The sequence below is a fragment of the Gobius niger genome, assembly GCF_951799975.1.
Source record: "Gobius niger genome assembly, chromosome: 1".
In the NCBI taxonomy this organism is placed as follows: Eukaryota; Metazoa; Chordata; class Actinopteri; order Gobiiformes; family Gobiidae; genus Gobius; species Gobius niger.
The window spans coordinates 40875308-40890844 of NC_136852.1; the positions used below are offsets into that span (position 1 = coordinate 40875308).

General features: G+C 40.1%; 1 protein-coding gene across 1 annotated transcript; it reads left to right on the forward strand.

Annotated features, from left to right (window-relative positions):
- Positions 1-306: 306 nt before the first annotated feature.
- LOC306972155 (serine/threonine-protein phosphatase 2A catalytic subunit beta isoform) lies at positions 307-14061 on the forward strand. The gene is made up of 8 exons (XM_079568651.1): positions 307-738; positions 3601-3639; positions 5769-5939; positions 9394-9567; positions 9645-9734; positions 9804-9965; positions 11521-11639; positions 13521-14061. Exons 1-8 carry the CDS (start codon positions 637-639, stop codon positions 13591-13593), a joined length of 930 nt encoding a protein of 309 aa, XP_079424777.1. The 5' UTR covers positions 307-636; the 3' UTR covers positions 13594-14061.
- Positions 14062-15537: the final 1476 nt, after the last annotated feature.

Genomic DNA, 15537 nt, shown 5'->3' on the forward strand with positions numbered 1-15537 from the left:
GTATAATACCGGTGGGCCAGCTCGAGTAGTCATTTGGTATAGCCTCGCGGGCCAAATATATTTACATTACAGAGTTTGACACCTATGCTCTACATCTTCAGTACTCTAATAAGTACCTTCAAGATGTTTAGACTTGAGTAAATGAACCTGAGTACTTCCTGTCCCTTCCTCCATGGCATAGACATATATTTATAATGATAATATCATGATATATATATAATGTTATTATTTGTTATGGCAACCATCCCCTGCAGTACCGCGAGTGTCCGCTGGGGCCTCCCTCTCTCCTCTGAAATGCCCGGATGTTATTGTAGCTCGCTCTTTTAGCCTCTGTGCTAACCTCGGCTAACGCTGTGTCTCCGCCGCCTCCGCCGCTCCTCTCCCGGTTTCTCTCGACCTTTTCCCCCCGAACCCGGACTCCGAACGGCGGCACTTCAGCCTCGGCTCTTTATCATGACACGAGCTGAAGGAAGGGCACGGTATTTCTAAAACATCCGCAACGGAGACTTTTCTAACCGATTTGGCTGGTCTAGATCGGGCTAACAATACCGCCGAGCTAGCAGGCTAACGCTAACGGGCTAAAGCTAACAAGCTAACCAGTAGTGTGTGCTTTTTCGGGGGCTTTTTTTCAGCGCAATGGACGACAAATCTTTTACTAAAGAACTAGACCAATGGATCGAACAGCTAAACGAGTGCAAGCAGCTCTCGGAAAACCAAGTCCGATCGCTTTGTGAGAAGGTAAGGTCGGATTTTTATTGGATATTTATTTCTTTTTTTCACCTCCAACCGCCGCGGCCTGACAGCGCCAGGCTCGCTCTAATTAACGCAGGCTTCGGCCTCGTCATCCTGCGGCAATTCCCTTTATAAGCTCACATCGAGATCCGAAGACGACAGACACGATCCCGTCAATCACACCCAAGATTGTGCGTTTATTTAGTTTTCGTTCGTGTTTTGGGGTGAAAACGGGCCGTGTCGCCGCCGGGGCCTTTCCGCCGCAGCTCCGGGGGTTTTCAATGGGAACCGCCGCAGCCCGTGTCGGGAAACGGCGGCGCACGTTTTGACGCTTTTAGCCCCGATCTTTAATTCGGTCTAAAATCTGATTCATAAGTGTGTTTTTATTGAGGAATCGCGTAGGTTTGTGAGCTGGAATGGCGTTCACAGAGAAACGCCCCGAATCGATCCACGGTTTCCTCCTCTGCTGTCATGTCTGTTTCTGTAGGTCACATCCCGCAACACCGCCGCGATTCAGCCGCTTTTCTGATCCACAGTTTACGTTTCGCTCGTTTCTTATTTTTGTTTGGGCAATAAACTCAAATCTGCACCGACTTTTCTATGCATTGGTCACTAACGGGGGGGGGGCCTTCGAAATGCCCTCGGGGAAAATGGCTCATGGATAACAACATGTTTGAGTGGGACATTATGAAATCGTCTAGTTTATTGGTTTACCGCTTTTATTGTAACTGGGGCGGAAAGATATATCGTTATCGTATCGAGATATGATCATTTAAATCATTACAATCGAAAAAAGCAAGATAGAAACGATATATAGATATTCATAAATAAAATTGCCCTCTTTATTATTATGTTTTTCTGAAAAATGCTTGGTTTTCACCTAATCCATTCATGCCGGGATATCTGGCATGAACGTCTCGATAAGAAATTTTGTCCATATCGTTCAGCCCTAATTGTAACCTACCATTACAAGAAATTGAATATGTACTGTAAGCTAAATTGTGAATACTAGTGAGCGACTAGTCAAATTATTAAAGCATGACTAATCTGGAAAAAAAGGAAATTTTATTTTTTTATTTAATTTTTCTTTTAGATGTTTTTTTTTATATATATTATTTGATTTTATTGAAGGTGGTTGGGTGGGTTAACTATGTCATGCACTTTTTTCCTAATTTAATTTTTTTTTTTTTTTATACAACTTGCCAAAACAACAAATAAATACATTATTTTATTTTAATATTTAAATTAAATATTACAATGCACCGTGTTGCAACGTATTCCACGTCACACATATTATAAATTCAAACAAAGCAATTTTTTAAATGAATAAAAACACATCATTGGTGGGTCGTACTTGAGTAACTTTTTGAAGAAGTAATTGTTCTTAGAGTAGTTTTATCTTGAGGTGCTTTTTACTTGTAGTAAAATGTTAATGAAGTATCTGTTTATTACTCGAGTAAAGATATTTTTTCTGATTGAAATTTTGATGGATAGAATATAGAACAGATCGTCTTGTTGCTCCTGGTTCTTTAGAATGATTTAGTTTTTCTGTAAAATCACAATTTCATGTTTTGTTTCTCCCAATTCCTGGCAAAGTCTGATTTACTGATATTTGTGAGAACTCAGGCACTCGCAGTACTCGAGTTACATTTTCTCAAAGTACTATTTTTTACTTGAGTAAATTATTTTAAATTTACGTTACTCTTGAGTAAATAAACGATGCTACTCTTGAGTAAATGTATTGGCGACTCTACCCACCTGATTATTACTAATATTAATAAATGGGTTCCGCGCGGCATTAAAAGTCATTAAATGAATTGTGTGAAATTGACCATTTTATTTTTGCTCAAAAGTTTCCCATTTTCTCCAGTTCTTTTCTGTTTGAAATTCTTCAGAAATGAAATTCTGTTTTTTTGTTTTTTTTTTGCATTTCTTCAGATATAGTGTTTGGGCATTAACTTAACTATGACTTCTGCCATTGTAAACCCTTTAATAATAATGTTTTATATCTTGCTGGTTTGAGTGTAACAAATAAGCAGTTACAATAAACATGAACGCCTCATTAAAAAGCATTAAGTTTCAACTCAAACTGGCGTTAAACACATTTTTTTATATAACGCATCGTTTCCAACTATTATTATTTTCACACAAGTTATTTGAAAATCCACAAGTTCTGGTCAAACTGTTTCAGCTGCAGTTTTTGTCCTAAAATACGCACAGATCTGTTTTTTGTGTGAGTGTGGCATTAAAATATGGTATTTGGGTATTTGGCTTGCTGCTGTAGAAAACCTGCTCTGATGTTTATTTATAGTCAGGAGCTAACGGGGCTCTCAATAAAATGAAATGTTTCTAATTTTTGTAAATAGCGCTTAAACATGAACGGGAAATGGAGCGGTTCGATGCTGGCAAAAAATTTCCAATCGATGTGTGTAATATTGCGATCGCGCTATGATTGTGACATTTTACTAAGTATCGTAATCGGGTGATCTTCATACTTTTAAACACATTTGTTTTTCTGTGAATTGTGTGAAGACGAGGCTTTAAAAACATGAAATCCGCTCCATCCGTTAAGTTTCAGGCTCAGTTTGTAAAAAAACAAACGTGTCGATGTCGGTCACAGTTTAGGGGTTTTGTGTCGTCTAACTTTGCGATACAATATTTTTTGTGATGTTTCTTGCCGCCCTAGTTCAAAGGTGGACTGTGTATATGTAACGCCGGTAGAATATTGGGGATGTTCTTTTTCCATTTGGTTCATTCTTCTCAAAATGACAAAATTGATGAATACATTTCGTATTCCCCGAATTAACCGTTGTAAAAAAACAGTAATTTGATTTAAGTCTAAATGTCGTTCCTCTGTTTTTGTTTCAGGCTAAAGAGATTCTGACCAATGAGTCCAACGTTCAGGAGGTGAGTCACTTATTACCTTACGACGCAGCATTTACGAACGCTATTATATTTTACTGCAGCGTTCACATGTTCAGTTTCATAGTTTTTGTAAAGCAACGTATGGTTTCTACACGTCCAAAAGGTTTAGGTAAAAATCAACATGAACCGAAAAGCCAAGTTTTGATGCTGAAAAATTTGTTCTTATTTTTTTTTTCCCTTATTTTTATTACTAACATTTTCCACAATTTTTTAAACCCAATTTCCCCCAAATTATTCCCGATTTTTGTAGAATTTCCTGACATTGGAGATGAACCCGACAGATCTTCCACACATTATTGTTCTGTTTTCTGCTTCTAGGCCACAGATATTTTAGTTTAGGCATCAGACAAAGTATCGGTATCGAAAACCAAGTATCGTTAAAGTACTGGTATCGAACAAAATGCGACAGCCCTAGTCGCTTGTAGAGACGGCGTCGTGTCACTGCTCAGGATTTTCAGTTTGGTAAAATACTAAGTTCAGCCTTCACTTTTAAGTATTTCTGATTAAAAAAACATTGATTTTGCCGTCATATAGAAATGTCAAAATCATTATTTCTAACGTAACGATTGCAGTCATTTCTAACTAGAGCTAAGTTTTCTGCAGAAGACACTCTACTCCTAAACATAGCTCTGTCTTTGTGGCTTTCTACTCTGTGTTGTTTTCAGAGTTTGATCAGACTCAGCTGACGAGCTCCTCTTCTGGTGTTTTTATCCGAATCAGCTGATGCTCTGCTTCCTGTTGACACTAAACACAATTGAATCTCACTTCAGTAAACAGCGTCTCGTGACCGAGCCCGAACACTCTTCGGTCTCAGAAATGATCACGGTTAATCTGTTTTCATTGTGAAGGAGCACCTCATTCTCCTCCAGGGCGTCTGGGTGAAACGCCCGAGGACCCGCCTGCAGATCAGGGGCCAGGTCTGAGCAGAGCGGATCTTAACTCAGTTTAATAGAGCAGCATAACACGCATGTTTGAAGGGGGCGGGGTTGTTTGAGAGTATTAGTTCTGGGATTTACAGCTCTTTTCTGGGAGCCGAGTCCGTGGGACCTGTTCATTTCAAAGAGCAGTTCAAAAGGCTGGCTCTTTTTAATAGAAAATTAGAATAACTCCAGTCAAGAAACGCACAATATCTAAGACGCTATCGATAAAAGGGACTTTTTTTATTTCAAACATCTAAAGTGGCAAAGGAACTGATATTTACTCTTTCAAAAATGTGTTTGTGAATTAAAATCGTGCGCCACAACTAATCAAAAATGACATTTACGGTTCATCTCCAATGTGTGTGATAAATGGAGGGGCAATTGGAAGATTGTGGCAGAAATAAGGAAATCGGCATCAAAACTTTGATTTAAAGCAGGGGTAGGCAAGTTTTCTTCATTGTCAAAAGACCAAGGGCCGGAACATCCAATTGAAGCAATTGAAGTAAATCATCACTTTCTACATATGCCAGTGTTGTACATCATACTGGAAAAATGTCCATCGTAAATTAGAAAAATTACTTAAAATCGCTTGAATAAAGGGTTTTTTATGTTAAATTTGAGTCTGTTGGAACTAATCGAAGATCAGATAAAAACACCAATGCCAATGGAACAAATAGAAATCCCACTGGAAATCAAACAAATTAACTTTTACTGTAAAAAATACTTATTTTTCACTTGAAATTATACAAAATCTGAATTAAGAAAAAACCTTGTGCTTGTTCCATTGGCAAGAATAGGTTTTATCTGCTTTAAGGCCAGACCAAATCCACTCACACTTTAGATTTCATCTCTTAATTCAAGTAGATTCAAGCAATTTCTTAGTATTCGTGGAGCATTCTTTTAGGATTGTAGCCTAAAAGGGTGCTCTGCTAAGACATTTTAAGGAATTGACAGTATTTTTAGCATTTCTAGAGTACTTTAACAGGCATTTGTTCTATGATTTGGGTCATAATATTTCTCAAAATCATCTCGAGGGCCAGAGTTTGATGATGGAGGGCCGGTTTTGGCCTGATTTAAAGAGAGATTCCTTTTTGGTTTCTGCGTTCAACACTTTGTTTTCTCCGACACCAGACTGGTTTGGTTTAGCAGTTTCCCGGTGACGGCGTAGTTTACCGGCGTCTTCCTCCCCAGGTGCGGTGCCCGGTGACGGTCTGCGGGGACGTGCACGGTCAGTTCCATGACCTGATGGAGCTGTTTAAAATCGGAGGGAAGTCTCCGGACACCAACTACCTGTTCATGGGCGACTACGTGGACCGAGGCTACTACTCCGTGGAGACCGTCACGCTGCTCGTCACGCTAAAGGTACGAGAGCAGAACCAGCCGCCAAACCGTTTCAAATCAGACGGGAAGTGCACAGAAATACAGGACTCTGACAATGAGCATTTAGAGGTTTTGCAGAAGTGACGAGTGATGGGAAACTCCAGATTTAGATTTGGAGTCCTGAATTGGCCTTTACCTCTTGACCACATGAGCTGAGCACATTCATATGAGGCGTCACACTGGTCTACAGGCTGCGAGCTCGGGTCCAGAGGCTTTTAGATTTGGTTAAAGCTAACCCAGAGAAAGCGCACTTGGTGAAATGCGGGAGGTAAGAGGTTGATCGTTTTTAGTTTTTGCGAGTGATTGCTTGTGCGATTGATCCGTTTCCATCTGCCAAACTGTAACGTGGCCAATAAAAAGGAAGACGTGACTGTGGGCGGAGCTTTGAGTGGCGTGGACAAAATGGAAGAGTAAAGTAATCCATCAGCCGCAAGAGCTCGAACATGGCCGTGCTGACTTTGCCGCTGCGTTCACCGCAACAGACTCTCCCACAGACCAATCAGAACTTTTCAATGGAAACACATGAGTATTGACCCCATTAACCCCCGACTTCACAAAGGGCTGTTCAGCTTTACCCAAATCTTAGGCAGGCCTGTCAGGATGACAAATTTGAAGTTCGATATATTGAGGCAGGAAAGTATCACGATGAACGATGTTATTGGCGTTATCGATACTAGATACTGTCAGCTCTCGTGTTCTGAAAGTGCTTCATCATATCCTAAAAGTACCACACAAGCTGCAATAAACATGAAATATAATGTCACTCAATTTGCTTCAGTTAGAAATCAAAGTTTTACAAAGAAAAATAAATGCTAATAAATGTATAGACGATAGATATAGAGCCCCAAAATATTCAGTTTATCCGGTATTTCCTGAATGATTAGCCGTAATTATCATGACAGCCCTACCTATCATTTGTGTCGTTCATTTTCGCCACTGATCTGCTGCTCTTTAGTGGCTTTTTAGTTGCATTTTCATCCTAGTTTTTGTTGCTATTTTGACACTTTTTTTCAGAAGCTTTTAGATTTGGGTAAAGGAACTGGAGAAAATGAGATTTGTTCAGGCGTAAGAGGGAGTAAGAGGTTAAAGGTTTTAAGCATTAATTTAGCATCAAATGTAAATTTATTGGCAAAGTATGACATTGTTCTGTGTCATCATTTACTGTAAAAGTTTATTGAAAATGCCAAAATGAATGTGAAGTTTCCCACTTTTTTTTTTAAATGAAAAGTTTCCCGTTTTGCCCAATTCTCTCCTGTTTGATGACATTTTTTCAAATCTTAAAAAAAATGAAATACGCGCTCATTTATTTTCTGTGTTTGTGGCATTAACCTCTTAGCCTTAACCAAGCACATTTTCTCCAGCTAAGACCCACAAAACTGACGGGCTTTTTTGCCTTTTTGTTTTGTTGTTTTCGTCATTGCTTTTTTTCCGCTGCTGTTGACACTTTTTGTCATGTTTTCTTCGCATTTTTGTGACTTTTTGCTGCTTAATCACTTTTTTTTGTCACTTGTTTAATGTGTTTTGTCGCTCTTTTGGGTTTTTTGTCACTTTTTTGTTGTATTTTCGTCCTCGTTTTCATCGCTGTTGTGACACTTTGTTCAAGAAGCTTTTAGATTTGGATTAAGCAAAACTGGATAATATCTGCTTGGTTCAGGTGGGGGTTAAGAGGTTTAAAAACACTACATTGACCTCCTCCTGCCTGTGCAAAGGATCAGGATTGAATGTTTAAATCTCCTCTATGTTATGGGGAATTTACAAACACTAATAGACTAACATTGGCTAAAAAAAGAAGCTGCATCTGAGGTATTTCCTGGTCATGCCCATAAACTCAGAGTCCCAGATGCTGTAACGTGAACAAGACGTTTTGAAACCGATGAGACTTGATTCTGTGTGAACATTCCTGAGCTCGGAGTCACTCAGGTGAAGTTCTGTCGACGCCTTTCGGAGAACTGACTCCGCCCACCTCAGAGTCTGATTGAAGTACGGCCATCCAGTGCTGCTCGTGAAAAAAGATTTAGGGTACGCTAGCGCCCTCTGCAGGTTGGAGCCATTATTCACATGAAGTTTACTGACGAAGATTCATGGCACATCAGGGCAAGAAAATGCAGTGTTCTTTTTATTAACAGATAAAAGTGAAAGTTTAATTTTCCAAGACCAGTGCAGCCTAACATGTAAAAAAGAAAAAGATCCTTATAAATTTAGTTGGTGCGGCTTATATTTGCTCAATAGTCCGGAATTTACGGTAGTTTTAATGATTCTAGTGACAAATGTAACCTGTACATCTCTTCAAACCGATGACACTGCCCCCTTGTGCACAGGGGGTCTTCATTCAGTACCGTAGTATCAATATGGAATCTCTTAACCTCTTAACTCCCACCTGAACATGTTTTCTCCGGTTCTCCAAATCTAAAAGCTTCTTCAAAACAGAGGCAGAAAACGAGAAGAAAATGAGGATGTAAACACAACAAAAAAGCGCTAAAAAGTGACAAAAGAGCAACAAAAAACAGCAAAAAAATTACAAAAATCCAACAGAAAAATTACAAAAATCCAGCAAAAAAAAAGAAAAAAATCCAACAGAAAAAGTGACAAAAATCCAGCAGAAAGATGACAAAAATCCAGCAGAAAAATTACAAAAATCCAGCAAAAAAAAAGAAAAAAATCCGGCAAAAAAAAGAGACAAAAATCCAGCAGAAAAATGACAAAAATCCAGCAGAAAGATGACAAAAATCCAGCAGAAAAATTACAAAAATCCAGCAAAAAAAAAGGAAAAAATCCAACAGAAAATAACAAAAATCCAGCAGAAAGATGACAAAAATCCAGCAAAAAAAAGAAAAAAATCCAGCAAAAAAAAAGAGAGACAAAAATCCAACAGAAAAATGACAAAAATCCAGCAAAAAAAAAAGAGACAAAAATCCAGCTATTTTTTTTTACAAAAATCCAGCAGAATAGTAATAAAAAAGTGAGAAAAACACATAAGGGAAATAAAAAGTGACGACAATGGCAAAGTGGAGAGAGTGTTGGTGGTAAGAGGTTAATTAAATATGGATATAAGTATACTGTATATTATCCAATAAGAACAAATAAACTGTTTAAAGTCCCTCAGAGTCCGCCTTCCCCCGACTCTGGAACAGAGCAGGGTTTATTTCCAGACGTGTGGATACAGTCTGTGCCAGAATCACTGAGTCACCACCAGACTCACTGCTCCCCTCTTCTCTGTCCGATGTAGTGGACTAAAGTTGATAAGTTCTACTCCAAGTAAAGTCCAGCACTGTAGTAAATGTCCTTAGTTACGGACCTCGATGCTCTGGAGTTTGTATCGGTCTAAAGCAGAGCGTCAGCGGCCTCTGTCTCCACAATAAGGATCAGTTTATGGCTTTGACCCTCTGTCCCGTTGCTCGGTCTGAAGCAGAGTAACAACCCTCTGTCCCGTCCTCAGGTTCGCTTCCAGGAGCGGATCACCATCCTGCGGGGGAACCACGAGTCTCGACAGATCACACAGGTCTACGGCTTCTACGACGAGTGTCTGCGCAAATACGGCAACGCCAACGTGTGGAAGTACTTCACCGACCTGTTCGACTACCTGCCGCTCACCGCGCTCGTCGACACACAGGTAAGGGTTCGCCCCGGCCCGCGGCGGCACAGCGGTCAGCCTCGCACAGACCTAAAGCCGAACCCCTCTGTCCTCAGATCTTCTGTCTCCACGGCGGCCTGTCTCCCTCCATAGACACTCTGGATCACATACGAGCTCTGGACCGTCTGCAGGAGGTCCCACACGAGGTACTCCTTCGCTGTCCCGTAGCATCAGTAACCCGGTCACGCCTGTAACCTCCTCCTCCCCCTCCTCAGGGCCCCATGTGCGACCTGCTGTGGTCGGACCCCGATGACCGCGGCGGCTGGGGCATCTCTCCTCGCGGTGCAGGATACACCTTTGGACAGGACATTTCGGAGACTTTTAACCACGCCAACGGCCTCACCCTGGTGTCCAGAGCCCACCAGCTCGTCATGGAGGTAACGCTCTTTACGCTAAAGTACACAGGAAATGACTCCGTACCATATGAAACGGTCTGACTATGCAGGAAATAATCTGGTTTGGGCAGTTTTTTACTGCTTTCTGACATCTTTTCCACACTTTTTTTTAAGGCTGTTTCAGAAACGACGGCTGCATCACGTTAAACCATATCAGTCTGGTGTCCAGTTTTAATTTTGACAACATATTTTAATTTAGTTTTAGTCTTTTGACAAAAATGTAATTTGATTTTAGTCTAGTTTTAGTCAAAAAAAAATCTTCAATTTTAGTCTAGTTTTAGTCGACTAAATTTAAGACGAATTTAGTCGACTTTGCATTGATGATATTCATTATAATCATATTTAATGTTGTTCCTCTGCTTCATGGAGCTGCTCCACATGAACAAAGCTCAGAGCTGCTCCTTTGGCAGAGAATTTACATGATCTGAGGCTCTTTCAGACGGTCAATTGAAGTTTGGATGATTTTAGTCTCTCCTTTTCATTTTTATTTAGGCTTATTTTAGTCGACTAAAATTTCTGGACATTTTAGTCATAGTTTTAGTCTCATGAGAAACTTTTAATTTAGTTTTAGTCCAATTTTAGTCGTGAAAAATATCACTGACTAAAATTAAGACTAAATATTTTAGTCGACGAAATTAACGCTGCTGGCATCCAAGAAAAAGTTTAGGTTCTACCGATATCGAAGAAATCAAGGTATTAATCCAAGTTTTATTTCTAAAGCGCTTTACAACAACCAAAGTCGACCAAAGTGCTGTACACAATAAAACAAAACACAAAATAATTCTTGGAAAGCAGGAACCGAAAAAAATCTTCTCTCCTTAGATCCAACTTTTGATGCTGTCGGTCCAGGGACAGGATTAAACGAAGAGACAGACAATTGTTTTTTCCCATTTTTTTAAACACATTTCTTTCACAGTTTCTTGACATTGGAGATTAACTCGGTGTTGTAAATGTGCCGATCTTCCTCACATTATTTTTTCTGTTTTCTGGATGACAAATATTTTAGAATAGTTATCGGAAAAAGCATCGTTCAGGTGTCGGTGTCGGCTGAAACGCATTCCCCCCTAAGGAATCAATCAAGTTTTATTTCTAAAGCGCTTTACAACAGCCAAAGTGCTGTACACAATAATAAAGGAATACATTTTCATTAAAAACAGACGATTATCACATTCACAACTGTTGCCACAGAACCATGTGTCCGATGCCCTTTTAAACAGGCGAGTCTTTAGTTTTGCTTTGAACAGGGGCAGGTCTGTTCGAAGCACTTAACTCAAGCGGCAACGAGTTCCAGAGTTTTGGAGCTGCCACAGCGAAAGCCCGATCACCCCACTGTTTGTAACGTGACCCAGGCACCTTGAGCAGGTGGTGCGGAGCAGAATGTAGGGCTCTGCTGGGCTGGTGAGGGGTCAGAGTCTGACATAAATACCCAGGTGCAGGGCCGTGGATGGAGCTGAAAATGAAAAGCAAAAGTTTGTACTGGAGTTCGAAAGCTTCTAAAGTGAGATTCTAAAGTTTCCTGTTTGTTTTTGTGTTTCAGGGCTATAACTGGGGCCATGATAAGAACGTGGTGACCATCTTCAGTGCTCCTAACTACTGCTATCGCTGCGGAAACCAGGCGGCCATCATGGAACTGGACGACACCCTCAAATACTCTTTGTGAGTCCAACATTACGTACTTTCACCTTTATTTTACAGGGCTTTTTAAAGTATTATGTTATTAAATAAACCATGCCAAAAGTAAGGCCTCGTTAAAAAGAATTTAATTGGATTCAAACTGGCATTAAATCTAAATTAAATCTAAAATTCTGACATTGCTCAGTAATTTTTACCGGACAGTGAAATTCAGTGGAAATACTCAAATTCTGCTGCGGTTTTGGTTGAATTTGACAATTTTTTTTATTTTTTCTGCTGAATAGTTTCTTGTTTTATCCAATTCTCTTTCCTCTGATGAAATGTTTGCAAATCCCCCAACGTATAAAGTCTTAGTCTCTTATGCTGCTTTAGGGCAGAAAATCACTCAGTATGAATTTAAACTGTTTATTTTGAATATTTGAATAAATTTCACAAATTAAACACTGTTTTACACTCAAATATACTAAAACAGTAGCATCCTTTTTATTCTTGAAATCATCTGGGGACCCTCACCCAAAGGCTCCCGACCCCCACTTTGGGAACCACTGTTTTAACTAACGTTTGTGATAATATTTGGACCCTCGGGTATTTTCAATATATTTGGATCTCTCCGGAACCGAAAGTGATAGACTCCTGTTTTTTTGCTTTGGAAAGAGCTCAGTTAGAGGAGACACATTTCAGTGAAAATCAGGTCACAAGTTTGTTCCTATTTTATGTCACCAGCGCCCCCTGCTGTCACAGCTCAGGGTTGAAAAAAAATCCGTCATGAGCAATTTTTATCCTTCATGAATTAATCTCAAGCGTTTTTTTTTATTTTTTTATAAATGTTTATATATCTAGGCTGCACATTATTTATATTAGTAAAAATGTGAGACTGCAGGATAAATGGAGCTAAACTAAACCTGATCTGAACAGTCATGGTACATTTTGCAACAGAAATGTGAATAAACTCGAGCGTAAAAGTCTCAGAGGAGACGACTTTCAGAGTGTCACCTGCTCATCAACATCAAGGCTCAGATTAAGCTAATAAATGTAAAGTGGAGCTTATTATTTGCATGTTTTTTCAATTTTAGCAGATTTTTTTTTTCTCTGAGGGGTGAACAGGACAATGTTTACCAGTTGGCATCACTGCACTACGCGCCGCCCGCTCCGCACACGGGGGAGGGAAAGAGAGAGAGAGGGGTAGACATAGATGAGGTCGTCCTGAGACTTGCGTGAGAAGAGCGCTCCAGATGGGAAGGATGTTATTAGCCTTTAACCGCGTTTGCATCGTGGTTTTCTTTCCCCGTGTTGTTGTTAGCATCCGGGTCCGGAAAGTTAGCTAGCAAGGCAGTGATACAACTTGTAAGAGCTCATCCAACTTAGACAAGACGCGGTGTGAAACTATAGAGAGAGAGAGCGACCCGCGCTATGAATAACAGCAGAGCTGCGTCTTTATTTTCGTTACGGTTTGATTTTCAATCCTTCAAAATGACGGACGGCCTTTGAAATTTTCCGTCAAAGTAAAAAATATTCCGTAAATGACGGTTAATGTAACCTCTGTATATTTGTATATATTTCTCTGATTCACACCTTTACTCTACGTTAGATTTGGGTCGAACTGCTGAAAATGTGCTCGGTTAAGGCGGGGATTAAGAAGTCAAGAGTTCCATATAGTGATTATGGTGGCAGTCCTAAGCACAAACAAATATTTTACTGCGGTTTTGGCTCCAAAGTTTCCCCGTTCTGTCGACATTTACACAATTTCCTCTGTTTGATGGAAAGTTTGTCAATCTGAAGTTTGTGGCGTTAAAAGTTCTTAAAAATCTTAACTCGTGGCTTTGAAGCTGAATCGTGGCAGTGCCCTGTGTCTGAAGTCTCTTGTGTTTCAAACATTCACTCGTTTCTCTCTTTTTCCTTCGGCAGCCTTCAGTTCGACCCGGCGCCTCGTCGCGGCGAGCCTCACGTGACCAGACGCACTCCCGACTACTTCCTGTAAAAACCCGTCACACACCTCCGAGCCCCGCCCCTTTCCCCGCCTCCCATCGGACGACGAGAAGACCGACCGAACCAACGAGAACGCACCGAAGAGAATCATTTAATAGTAAACACAATTTGGCTTTTACTGGGAAAGAAAGACCCCGCAGAGCGCCCCCCTGTGTCTCACCGCTGTCATTACGCTTTCCAGAGAGTTCTGTTTCTTTCTTTTTGTTCGATGATAATAAAAGAACGTGGACCAAATGTGCCATACTCCTCCTTTTACATGTCCTTTCTGTCTTTCTTTCACCCGTTCACTCTCTCTCTCTCACGCGTCTGTCGCATTCGTCGCTTCTTCTGTTGCCGGAGAAACGTCTCGAAGTGAAAAAGTGCTTGGCGTTTTAGAAAACAGCCGCGAGTTTTAGCTGGCCACAACTATTACTGTATTTGACTAAAGACAGAAGTATGAATAAAATGTCCTATTGACGAAACAACCCCAGAGTCGGTGTCTTTGTCCCAAACACGGATGTTTCTCCACAGGAAGAAGAATGGAATTGTTTTTTTTAATGCATTTGTTTTTTCATTTCACTATGTCACAGGGCTGTGGGGCAAATCAAAGAATTGTATTCACTAAACTGGATGTTACAGCAGTGGTATGAGACAGGTTTTTATCTAATATTTGAGTTCTTGTTTGTACAGGCTTTGGAGCGGCAGTAATGCAGTGTTTGATAGAGACAAAGTAGTGATGCAATATGTGAAAACATGGCGGTGCATAAAGCGCGGCTGCATCTGTGCTCATTTGTGTAAATGTATAACAAACCACTTAGTATAAATAATTTACAGCAGCTGAACAGCTTTTAAAAAGTACACATGAAATTGGAGACGTCCATTTCAGTTTGCTCTGGTCCTCTGGGGTTTCTTTCACAGCGGACAAAACCCTACATCAGCTACATGTACCAAACCCTCTATGGTGTAGCCCTCGGGCAACAAACCACCATTTTGGCTCTAACACTGGCCTTTTAATAAAACCGGGAACAGAAGTAGGTACAGGGCATCTGTGTGTGGAGGAGCATGTGACACCGGTTACAGATAACAGTAACATAATTATCACAAGTTGGAATAACCTGACAAAATATGTAGTTTTAGTATTTAGTAAACACGTCAAGAAGCATGTAAGCACTAAATACTAAAACTACTTTTTTGTTTTGTTGCTTAAAGACAACATGATGCAGATGTTTAGTTTAGTTTTTTTTTCTTCACAATTTCGCACATTCAATCAGATAATTCAATTTATAATCCATCAAGCAATGTAGCACTTTTGTTGGAATAAATATATTGTAGGAGATGGCGATGAATTTTCACCAGACTTTTTTTTGAATTTCTACCTTCTATTCCAAATTAAGGGTTCCAATGTTTGATCCCTTGTCATGCAATAGAGATAATATGAAGTAAAGAAGTGACGTAAATGTTTGTTTTGTTTGTCAAGGCCAAAAGGAGCCTTTAGGAGCCTGAAGAGCCGCATTCATTTATTTTATTTAACCGTTGAGGTCAGGAGTCTCATTTCCTGGGGAGTCCCGGCTCCCAGAGGGGACCCTATTGTACAAGTTTTAGTGGTAGGGGAAACTCCACACAGAAAGGCCCCGTGGGACTCTAAACATGGGACCTTCTTATAAATAAAACAGGCTAAAATATAAAGACAAATAATCTTTCTGTTTATGTACAGGAGAAATTAGTTATTTTACTTAGTTTTTTTTAACTGTAGCCTTTATTTAACCAGGTTAGTCCCATTGAGATCTTGTGAGTTATGAGAGAAGTGATGGTAAATGTGACAACTGAGGTACAAAAGTCCGGTCAGTTTAGTGCCCTCTAAAAAGTAAAATGAAACAAAAACGAGACGCTTGTTTCTGTTTCATCACAGCTTCTTCTGTCGGAACCTTTGTGCGGAGCTTGTACCGACACGGACCCG